This window comes from Necator americanus (genome assembly GCF_031761385.1).
Source record: "Necator americanus strain Aroian chromosome Unknown Necator_2022.05.29.01.08, whole genome shotgun sequence".
Taxonomy (NCBI): Eukaryota; Metazoa; Nematoda; class Chromadorea; order Rhabditida; family Ancylostomatidae; genus Necator; species Necator americanus.
In genome coordinates this window covers 39,287-50,196 of record NW_026986549.1, presented here as the reverse complement: position 1 = coordinate 50,196, position 10,910 = coordinate 39,287, and the positions used below count along the sequence as shown (strand labels likewise).

The 10,910-nt window shown below is 44.4% G+C and overlaps 5 protein-coding genes across 8 annotated transcripts; 2 read left to right on the top strand and 3 right to left on the bottom strand.

The window, feature by feature from the left end:
* Positions 1 to 775: 775 nt before the first annotated feature.
* Positions 776 to 6,427, top strand: RB195_026558 (uncharacterized protein; the record flags this gene model as incomplete). 3 transcript variants are annotated; one of them, XM_064177047.1, is made up of 7 exons in its annotated part: positions 776 to 857; positions 1,198 to 1,262; positions 1,457 to 1,554; positions 2,865 to 2,947; positions 5,550 to 5,614; positions 5,800 to 5,839; positions 6,415 to 6,419. In XM_064177047.1, 7 exons carry the CDS (start codon positions 776 to 778, stop codon positions 6,417 to 6,419), a joined length of 438 nt encoding a protein of 145 aa, XP_064071052.1. The 3 variants fall into 3 exon arrangements, with proteins under 3 accessions (XP_064071052.1, XP_064071053.1, XP_064071051.1); XM_064177045.1 differs by lacking the exons at positions 5,550 to 5,614; positions 5,800 to 5,839; positions 6,415 to 6,419 and adding an exon at positions 3,482 to 3,573; XM_064177046.1 differs by lacking the exons at positions 2,865 to 2,947; positions 5,550 to 5,614; positions 5,800 to 5,839 and having other exon boundaries at positions 6,415 to 6,427.
* Positions 6,428 to 6,513: 86 nt separating this feature from the next.
* On the top strand, positions 6,514 to 7,729 carry RB195_026557 (uncharacterized protein; the record flags this gene model as incomplete). Its single annotated transcript, XM_064177044.1, has 4 exons — positions 6,514 to 6,567; positions 6,804 to 6,985; positions 7,087 to 7,253; positions 7,485 to 7,729. The coding sequence occupies 4 exons, from the start codon at positions 6,514 to 6,516 to the stop codon at positions 7,727 to 7,729; spliced, it is 648 nt and encodes a 215-aa protein (XP_064071050.1).
* A 590-nt stretch (positions 7,730 to 8,319) lies between these two features.
* RB195_026556 (uncharacterized protein) lies at positions 8,320 to 8,820 on the bottom strand (the record flags this gene model as incomplete). The annotated part of the gene is made up of 1 exon (XM_064177043.1): positions 8,320 to 8,820. The coding sequence occupies one exon, from the start codon at positions 8,818 to 8,820 to the stop codon at positions 8,320 to 8,322; it is 501 nt and encodes a 166-aa protein (XP_064071049.1).
* Positions 8,821 to 9,221: 401 nt separating this feature from the next.
* RB195_026555 (uncharacterized protein) lies at positions 9,222 to 9,971 on the bottom strand (the record flags this gene model as incomplete). 2 transcript variants are annotated; one of them, XM_064177041.1, is made up of 1 exon in its annotated part: positions 9,222 to 9,971. In XM_064177041.1, the coding sequence occupies one exon, from the start codon at positions 9,969 to 9,971 to the stop codon at positions 9,222 to 9,224; it is 750 nt and encodes a 249-aa protein (XP_064071047.1). The 2 variants fall into 2 exon arrangements, with proteins under 2 accessions (XP_064071047.1, XP_064071048.1); XM_064177042.1 differs by having other exon boundaries at positions 9,222 to 9,953.
* A 47-nt stretch (positions 9,972 to 10,018) lies between these two features.
* RB195_026554 (uncharacterized protein) lies at positions 10,019 to 10,792 on the bottom strand (the record flags this gene model as incomplete). The annotated part of the gene is made up of 1 exon (XM_064177040.1): positions 10,019 to 10,792. One exon carries the CDS (start codon positions 10,790 to 10,792, stop codon positions 10,019 to 10,021), a length of 774 nt encoding a protein of 257 aa, XP_064071046.1.
* Between the last annotated feature and the right edge of the window lie 118 nt (positions 10,793 to 10,910).

Here is a 10,910-nt window from a genome sequence, read left to right as displayed (position 1 = left end):
TCGGAGTTTTAATTGGTTATTCTACGGTGTGCTCCAAACGGCGTGGAGAGTTTAGATTTCGCGAGTCCATCTAGATGCTTCTTGACCCGAACACACAGTGGGCGTCCCGTTTCCCCTATATAATCGTCACCTCACAACCTGCACGTGATACGATGCACTGCTCCTGTTACCATGCAATCACCCTCTCTGTCATACGGGCAAATAACGCAGCTGGGAGTTGTGCAGAGTCGGTCGCACGATTACGCACGACACTAGCTGACACTTGAAGTTTGCTGGTGGTATTTCCACAACCCTCACGCCGTTCTAAAAATCCGCTTTTCGTAGACTGCTCTGTACCGCTCTGCTCATATCATCAGATATGTAAGATAAAAAGAACGTGATCTTTTCTGGGCCATCTACTACGTTGTGTCTTCGAGAACGTTGTCGTGCTTGCCGAGCAACACAGTCTTCAGCTGGGTACCCATTGGATACTGCCACTTTGTGGGCCAGATTTACAGACCATGTTTTTTCCTAGCTAAATGATGAGACTCTTGCCGCCGTTCTGTACATGTTATCTATAACAGATTTTTTCATTTTGCTGGGATCCGCTGAAAGATAGTGGATTAAGATGTTTTGACTACTGGATTTTCAATACCACTTAGTCTTCCATATCCCATTCCACAAGTAAATATGCACATTCAACAAAGCCAACCAGTTTTCTAACGACGTCTCCCTTGTGAACTTAATGTGCGGACACTGTTGATTAAGAAGTCTTTTTTCCCACAGTCAGGCCTCTATGCTGTCGGTAGTACTGTCTCGACCATCGAAAAAGAGAGCAATTCAAGCACTCATTAATCAGTGTCATGATTTGCTTAACGGTCGGTTCGTACATATTCAATGAAGCCTGGTTTGGCGTGAACAGTTCCTGAACAGCCAACATCGCGACATCGTTAGAGACGTTTGTATAGAGTGAGATAATGTCAAATGACTCTATTACACATTCACGTTGAAGCGATCTATGTATTCAACATCCCAAGATCCAAGGACAGTCCAGCATGGGCAGTTGACATACGATTATTATTGCGATGTTTTCGCTACAATCAATTTGAAACAAGGGGGTGATGCAGCCGTGCTGCAGTGCCAGACTGACTGTTACCCGCGCATTACATGCATCGACTAGACTTTTAAGAATAATTAGATTCTCGCCTGATTTTCCAGTCCCTGGATATATCTTCACAAGCATCACTCAGAAACAAGGAATTGCAGGCGATGTGGTTATGAAGGTAAATTTTACTTCTAGTGCCCTTGTTTATGCCTAACTAGTTTGTGATAGTGTTCATCGGGTGAAATTGAAAGGTCAATAAAGCTGTTGGGACTTTTTCTTGTTAGCTACACTTAACCAATTCTCAAGGTGACTACCACCTTCCACGTATGACTACTACCTTCTTAAATTTCAAACTCGAAAGTATTTTTTTAGGGTAAGGAGAAAATGGTATCTAATCATTCACGAGTCCCATATCAAAGAACTGGAAAACCCGAAGAGGTTGCAGAAGCAGTACTGTTCCTAGCCGAAAGGTATTTTTGCTTAACTTTCCTGAAATAAACTCACCTACTATCGTATTTTTGTGGATTTCCCTAGAAACATTTCACTTGGATTATCTCTAATATGAAAGACTTGGTTGGCACTACGGCGGTTTCAAACCATCAAAGTGTGGCTACAAATAACATCTAACCGACTTTGCCACACAAGCCCGGTTTTCACCACCTATAAAACAAAAACATGAAATTGAAATGAAAAAAAATGAAAAAAAGAGAGAAAGAAAAAAATATTTCTACTGTTCTTCCCAAGTAATTAGCACAGAATGATGTGCTTATTTGAAATGGCGTGAACGCCTCCACCATACTGATAAAAATAAGGTTCATCGTCAGATTACGTGAACTGTTAGCTTCTTTTTGAATCCATTTGCGCCCGTGTTTCTAATCTTTAAAGGAAGGGTCTGACCAACATGATGAAGGAAGCGTGAGGGGAATTAAAAGCACAGTGGAGTACATGGAGGTGAAACGCAAAACACGCAGTTTCCACGGCAATGAAATGGCTCACAACGTCTCATTTACTTTTCATAAATTCGCTAGAAGTTATTGCGCGATACTACGACATCGCGGTGCACAGTCCCGATCGCATAGTGCCTGCCGCAACCCACCACGGTATCGTTCTCTGGCGCCAACGCGTCAATAAGATGCAGCTGGATCCATCGCAGTGCTTCTTGGAGTTTCGCGACTAACAAAATAACTCCTTCATTATATAAGACATTTACCATATTTTCAGCAATATATAGAAGTTTCAAGACTACCACTCACACTGCCAAACAATGTTTCTCACCCAAAAATGTCCGGTTGGATATTGATACTCATATTATCATACTGGATATCTGTAACTCCGGACTGGCTTAAACAGAAGAATTTGTAGGATTGACTCCTATAACAAAAAAGTCTCTACAGAACAAGGTTCCTTGAGCAACGGATTCTTTTCAGCAGTGCATCCGTAATCTTGACCGGTGAAAGTTGTAATGGCAAGTAAATGTGTTGTAAAATGTCGAAACAGGAGAGGGCACCAAAAATATTGTGATTCTATAACATAACCGTAAAAGTGAGTTTCATACGATAAAAAAAAAACTCCAGAAATTCTTGGCATCTTTCTTAGAAAAGTAGTACTTTTCTTATTAAAGTAGTACTTTGCAGGCAGATATGTTTCACAAAACTTATTCGAGTGCCAACAAAATCCATTTCATCAACCAAAGATAAAGGAAAAAAAAAGAAAATGTTTTGGATTAAGAAAAATTTAAAGAAGATTATGCAATACATGAAGACGAGAGCGGTCATCACAGCAGGACTCATAATAATGATCACGATGAAGAAGGTGATCATAAGAATGATGATTTTAAAAGTGATGACAATGATAACGATGACTGTAAGTTTATGATCGTGGAGATAACGATAAACATGCACTTTATAGTAGCTTTTATCGAAACAAACTATTGGCAAACAACAACTCTGCCAAATAACATAGCCAAGCTTTTGCAAAATTCCTCTTCTTCTTCCTAGAGTTTGTCTCTCGTTGCTGTAGGGTCCGCCTTTCTGCTTCTTGTCTTGCATCGTCCATCTATCGTCCACCTCAACATTCATCTCCATAGCATGCAACACTCTTTCCAAGACTTCCGTCGTCACTCACATCCGTAAAGAGCAACAGAACGCGCAACCGTCCTGTAGATCTTCGGCTTCAGTAGAACAGGACTTTCTTGTTGCACAGTGCGCCTTATGCCATTTTCCATTTCATCCATGCCGCATTAACACGTGCTCGACCTTCTTGATCAATATCGCCTGTAGAAATCACTTCAAGGTACTTAAAACTGTACATCTTGTTTCATTCGGTGGCATCGACACAAATTGATCCATCTTCTATCCTTGGTCCGCACTCCATGTACTCAGTTTTTGATATATTGAGGCGCACTTCATGTTGCTGCAGCTGATCCTTCCAAGATTGTACCGATCATCTCGAGACTGCGACTCGAGCATGACGTCGTCGGCAAAGAATAGTGTCCACGGACTCTGCTTCTAGACTCCCTTCGTTATCGTGTCCATGCAAAGTATGAACAGCAAGGGTGAGATTGGTGAACACTTGCTGTTCATACTGTGCAGATGAACCTCTACGTGTACCAGGAATGGCTTGCTTGTTCCAGCAGCACACCGTATAACACTGGTAGGCTTTGCATGAAGCGGCTTTGTCCACCGCACATATTCTTCTGGTACTCTATGCGACCTCATCAATATCCATAACATCTCATGTAGGACACGGTCGAGTCTTTTTTTCCCAGAGTCTTCTCCGCGGTCAAACGTATGACGCTGGAAGTAGACGACCACATTTCCTTCACACTACGAGCAGTGTGCCGAAGTGTAGGTGGAGCCACGGACGCGGAGAATACCTCCTTTTGACTCAGATTCCACCATTTGATGCGCTGTGTTTGAGTCCTTGGATATCTCTTCTTTGGACGGAAGATTTTCAAGTTTACGACGAGCAAATGGTGTTGGGAGGAGACATGGTTTGTAGGGATGTTTTGAATCCTGCAGACGTCGGCGATCTCGTCGGCACGAGATCCAGAAATCTATTTGTGTTTCCCGACCGCCGCAGGTGTACGTGATCAAATGCGATCAATGATCGATCAAATTTCTCTTCCGGTACTGCGTGTTAGCAGTGATCAAGTCACCTGCAACAGCATACTACGGGATTAGCAACCCATCGTTGTTACGAGCTCCATAGCCGTATCCTCCATGACAATATCGACAACAGAGACAACATCGGACCCATCTTTCCCAGAACCGACATATAGGTTTAAAGTTTCCTCCGAGTACTTCTTCGCCTTCCATAGATTGGACGTACTGCTACGGATCTTCCCAAAAGCACCCCTTCAGTTCATTTGAGCCTTTCCAGCGAGTCTCCTATACACAGCATATGTCAACATGGGGTGTTCTGAGACTGTCTGTCAGTTCACTTCTTCCGGTAAGCGTCCCAATATTAAGTGTTGCCAGGCGCACTGGATGTTGTTGGCGATGGCGGACTAACTTCTTCGGCCGGCTCCGTCTTCTATCCGGTTACCTTCGCGGATTTGCTTCATTGTCCGGGCGATTACAATGCGCGTCGCTTCTGGGAGACGCCCAAGTTTCTGAAGAACACATAGTAGACATTAGCAGTATGACGCAGCGGGGGTGATTTCCTCGGCTAGCCATGCTTAGCCGGATACCTTTGTGGCTAGCCATCCCTAGCCGGATATCTTTGTGGCACGGTTGAAACTGCCGAATTCTCGCCACTATAGCTGCCTGACGGCCAGAGCCACCGCTGTGCCGCTTTTTTGAATGAAATGTTCGTTTTTTGACACAGGAATGTGGCAGTGTTTGGGTCTTTTTGGTGATTCGCTTCTTAAACAATGGCCTTCCTGAGTCCCTTCTAATGTCCAAAAATTTAGCTTATTGGTAGAGGTCACAACTTACTACGACGGAATTTTGCGCTTAAAATCACATCCAAGGAATATACATCGCAATAAGCAGGAACAGCATTAAAACTCTTTATAGACATATACGAGATGCATTCGCAGATAAATTAGACATCATTTTCAGTTAAATTAAACATCCAGTATCGTGAGCGCAGTATGGCGATATTTCTTCACGACAGTTGTAGCCAAATTGCACGCATTTATGAAGTTAATACGTTGTTGACAGAGTCGACAACGTATAAACCCCATAAATACGGAACCGGTGAGAATCGAATGAACCTTAAGTTGTCTGGAGTGTCTTTGAATCAGGACGAAGCACTAAGACCCACTATAGAGACTGTATTAGATTTTGCTGTCTCAATAACACTGTCTTCAAAAGACTACTAAAATGCCTTCTTTATCAACTTTTATGCGATGGCTGTGCGAGAGAGCAAAAAGAGTGCGTCACACGAATGATACACAGGCGTTAATTTTGTTAGGCAACATCAATCGTTTATCTTTTCGATGTTCACGAGAACTTTTCAGCACTACAGACGACAATGACTTCATCCTCCAAGTCCTCTCTTCTTGAAACCTCGGCATTTGAGAGTGTATTTATCTTTTCTTGTTATGTCAACGAGGTTTAGGTGAAACTTTTTTATTGGCCTCACGTTTCGACAAACGAGTTTGTTTGAAACGAGTTTGTCGAAACGTCAGGCCGATAAAAATGTTTCACCTAAACCTTTTTATTGATCTTCCGTTTTGAAGGCCTTTGAAAAAGACGAGTTTCTTTTAGGAACGCAGTGGTTTACAAACCTCTCCAGTCGGTGAAACTGGTCAGTTGTTTTCCTTTTGAACGTATTGCGTGGTGAACTTGGAACAATATCGAGGCTTGGCAAGGAGAGAGGAGGAGTTTGGTGGGATATGCACGGTATCAAAGACCTCGAATCATTTTCGGGCCTTCGAACAAGACGAGTTTGTCGAAACGTCAGGCCAATAAAAACTTTTCACCTAAACCTCATTGGCATAACAAGAAGATAATGACTTCACTCTTTGTTCGTTCAAACTGCATACTGTCTGTACTATTTATATTTCATTTATCATCTTCTCTGGAAAACTGTACATTTTTTTGCTCCGAGAGCTCCGTGTAAAAAACTCGTTCATTCTGAATAATAATGCTTAGACCGACAACAACGTCGTTTCAGTTCGTCACGGAAAATTAAAGTTTCGTACATTAGCTACTCTCTACACCTTATATACGTGCCCGACGTCGCGGTGCTGGGAGTAGCTCTTGGAACTTCTACGCCTCAAGTGGAATGGGTGGATTCATTTCTTGCCTTCGACTGAGTAGCTACCAGCTTTACATGATCATCTGTGAAAAATGAAATTCCGCTTAAGTCGTCGATTTCAGCGTGATATTCTGATACTCAACGCGTTTGCACTACTGATAAAGCCATAGCTTGTTGTCCAAAAACAACTGACCGTTGGAAAGCTTATTCAATCATATGCAATGCCACTGGACGGCAGCAGCAGAAGCGAGGAGACGGAAGACATCTCAAACCCGGTAGGAACTCTCATCGAATTTACTTTAATTTGATAACCTAACTTAGATCGCGAAGGTTGCTACAAATTTCCCTTTGTTATCCCATGTAACACTTCAATATGTGGCTTTTAGACTGAACTATAATCTTTTGATTTTCTTCTAGTATCTCGAAATAGTGATCTCTGTCCTGGGAAAGTACCACGTTCCTAGAAGTGTATTATCTACTTTTCCAGCGCCAACACAGCATTTTATTTCAGGGCGCGGCTGGAGTGAACAAACAGCTTAAAGGCTCTCACTGTTCATCTCTTACTATCATCATCGCCCTCGCTTTCTCTGGCATTGTTGTGTTTTGTTGCTTTGTCACATATGTTATCGCAGAAGCTCGTTTTGAAACTATTTCGCAAAGGTCTACCAAAATATGGGCATTTACCAAAAGCATGTAGGTGGCTTCGAAAACAGTTCCCGAAATACATCGATAGATTTCAAAAAATGCAACAGTTTTATGTGCACTTTCTGATGAAATTTTATATTATATCTTAGCCTTGACACCGGAGAGAAAGGTGAATTCTCGACAACTGTCATCCTTAATCGATCAACGGACAAGAAGTCGGGAACTCCTGATGGATCCACCAAAGGAGTTACATCAAAGCCTACTGTGCCTGCGTCAAATTCGGAAAACTTCCGTCTTCCTACAACGATGAAACCATGTAAGCTGTATGAAACTACTTTACTTTCCAAAAGGTTTAGCTCGGACTAAGAAAGGAAAAGAATTTGTTGGGTTTAGGTCAATGAGTTACAGGTGCCGCATCTTTAGGGAATGTTCTTGGAGTCTAAACAGTTGTAAAAAAGTTTTGTCGTCATCTTGTTCCTTTTTTTGAGAAGGAGTTCTTAGGTAGTGTCTGCACAAGGCATCTTTGGTCTGTTCATTAAATTTTTAGCCACAAGTGATCGGGATTCCATATGGGTTCGAATGAATTTATGGATCCGTTTATTATCAACAAAATGTCTGGTATTCATCACAAGATTATTAGGAATCACTCCTGGCACAGCAGAAACAAGGAGTCCCCTCGATCTACCTGCGTTTAAGGGCGGGCTCAGAGACGCTTTTGGCCTTTGGTTGGCCCAGTATCCACCATTTTCACTGCTTTTCGTAGCATCGCCGCTAACCGGTAATGATTCCTAATGAGGGAGATCTGTGGATAAGACAGATATAGACAAGTTCAGCAAACGAAAGCAAGCAAATTACTTATAGCATAGACTCCTGAGCAGAGTCAACTAATCGTAGAGATGAAAATCAAATTAAATTTTTTCGCCGTTACTAGGTATGAAGAGAATCCAGTATGCTCGAATGCATTTCAATACCTTTCCTTACTTACGTAGATACTTAGATGGTCCGTCTTCACTGGACGTGCAGGTCCCAGCATCTCTTCCACTCGTTTCGTTCCCTCGCCATTGTCATCCAAGATGTTGCCAAGTTTTGTGAGTGACGTTGACGAGGTGCTGGGCCGTATCCAGCTGAGCTCTCAGCAGGTCCATCTGTGTAGCGAACACGTTACCCTATCTCCGTTGGCGATCCCCCTCGAGGGCGTTTAGCGTCTCTTAGGATCAACTCTAGCGTACTTTTAGTCCATCTATCGTCGATTCGTCTCATGATGTGAGCGGCCCATCTATGGTTTGCTTTCGATACATATTCCGCTGGTTCACGAAGACGGGACACTCCTTCTAAGTCAGAGCGGCGAAAAGCGGCTAAGTGTTGTGTGCACCGGTTAAACTTCAGAAGACATCTCTCCAAGTAAGTAGCTTTCTAGGCGTAGCCGCGGTGTCTGTCCACGTCTCCGCTGCGTAACAGAGCGCTGGAAGAAATGTCGAGTCGAACAGATGGGCACGAAGATCTTGGTTCGTCAGTTGGTCCGTAGCTGCCCTGACGGCTGCGAATGCTGCCCATGCTGCTCTCATTCTTCTATTCAGTTCTTCCTTCAAATCGTTTTCCATGTTCATAGAACGTCCGAGGTATACGTATGACGAAGTTTCCACGATTTGGGAGCTTTCAAGTTGTAGTCTTCCGTCCTCGCAGTAGGCGTTCTTCATGAACTCTGTCTTCCTTCTGTTTATTCGCACTCCTATTCTCTTCCCTGCTTCGTTAAATCCGTTGAGCATCGTTTCTGCTTCATTGGTACTGCTCGAAAAGAGAACGATGTCGTCCACGAAACGAAGGTTCGAGAGAAATCTTCCATCAATACGTATGCCCCTTTCTTCCCAGGAAAGTGATATCATTATCTATTGCAATGCAGCCGTAAACAACTTCAATAACAACAACAACAATATAGTATCGCCTTGTCCTACCCTCTTTCCAATGGGTATGGTGAGAGGGCGGTGGAAAAGCTGTATCCTAGTCGTGCATCGATCGTAGCAATTGGCTAATGTCCTCAAATACGACGCGTCCACACCTTGATCGACCAGCGCTGACAGTATCGCATTCGTTTCTACGCTGTCAAAGGCTTCTCATAGTCGACTTGTTCTTGAGGCTGGGCTTCACCCAGCGTCCTAGATATGCGCGTAAGGATGATCTTGGTGAGTGCTTTGTATAACACCCTCTGCAAGCATATCGGACAGTAGTTCCGAAGATCCTCTCGGTCACCTTTCTCATGAATAAGAACGGTTCGCGAGGTCTTCCACTAGTCTGGAATCCTTTCTTCCTGAAGATAGGATGTCATGTACGCTGCTGAGATTTCATGAAACGGATGGCCACCAACCCGAAGAAAGTCTGCTGATCTAAAATCAGGTCCGGGGGTTGTGCCAGGTTTCATGCTTTTGATAGCTACTCGTACTTTCGAAGAGAGAATCCGTGGTGGAACTTCACCAGTGGGGATGATCGGGCTTGACACAGGAGTTGATGAACGGAAAAGGTTCGAGTAGAACCTCTCCGTTTCAACGATTTCCATCTCACGACGAGAAGACGTGCGAGTCCCGTCTTCGCTCAGCAAGGTTGCTAGCGGAATATTATATTCGAAGAGATCCCTGCGCCACCTCCTTAGACTCGTTCTTCTTTGTGCTGCTTCCAGAATCTTCTTCTGCCTGTACTTCATAAGATCCTCCTGCAACGCTTTTCTGCACCTAGTGTTTGCTACTAACCGCTCAGTGTGCGACACATTCGGATCAAGCCTCAAAGCCCTTCTTCTTTCCAACAATTCCTTGGTGGTCTTCGAAATTTGTGCATTGTCTGTCTGAGTTTGTCGTGCGCGGCTTCGTTCAGCACAGGCTCGTAATCCTCTGAGCAGCATCTCGTGGTCCACGTTTGGGTCCTCCTCGATGTGCCAGTCACCTTGGGACAAGGAGTTCTCGAGTACGCAATCGTCGTAGACGACTTCTTTTCTCCTTCGTTGCCGATAGCAGATGTTCTTTTCCATCGTGTGGCTAAGTCGCATTTTCGGGCGAAAGAGGCGGTGATCAGAACCACTACAAAAGGATGGTACTAATAAGACGTCAAGTAGGCACTACCTGCGGTTGGTGAGTATGTGGTCGATCTCCGCACGAGTCGCGCCATTGGGCGATTCCCATGTCCACCGCAATGATCTTTTTTCATGAAAAGAGAGTTTCCATGAAAGAGACGAGCGGCAGACAACAGCCCGGCGAGACGGTTGCCATTCTCATTCCGGTCCCCTAGTCCAAATCTTCCAATCCTGTATTCCTCTTCTCTGGCCTTTCCTAGTTTTGCGTTGAAGTCTCCGACAACGAATTTGTAGAAGGACTCCTCGTTGCGGATTACTTCCTCCAGCTCCTCGTAAAACGCGTCCAATTCGGAATCATCAGCTGCTGATGCTGGTGAGTAGCAGTTCATGATAGTGACGGGTTTTTGGCCCAGAGGGCGGAGGCAAAGAATGGCCAGACGAGGTGACAGGATTTCGTGAGAATCGACAAGATGGACGACAGATGGGGGCACAACAAAACCAACACCGCCTACATTTCGCGTCGGAACCTTCTCTCCACGAATGATGAGTGTACCGTCATTCATCTGTCGCACGTCGCTCCTTCTGCACTTGGTCTCCTGCAGAGCAATCATGTGAAATTTGATACGCTCTGCAGCTCCGAGAAGGGCATGGAGGTCAGCGTCTGTGGACACTGTTCTCGCGTTGTAAGTACACAGTCTGAGACAGTCTCCATGGCGAGTCGTGCCTGTGTCGCCTTGGTCCAGAGTCAATGACGTCCTGAGCAACCTGAGATTTGGCCTTCTCTCACCGGTCGCCATACCGTCCGAATTCTAAGACGGCAGGGCCCAGTGTGCAGGGTACTGAGGCAGTGCATATGCTGGAGTGACAAAAACACTTTTCCCTTAACTTAGCAGCCATGCCACGGCGAGCTTAGCT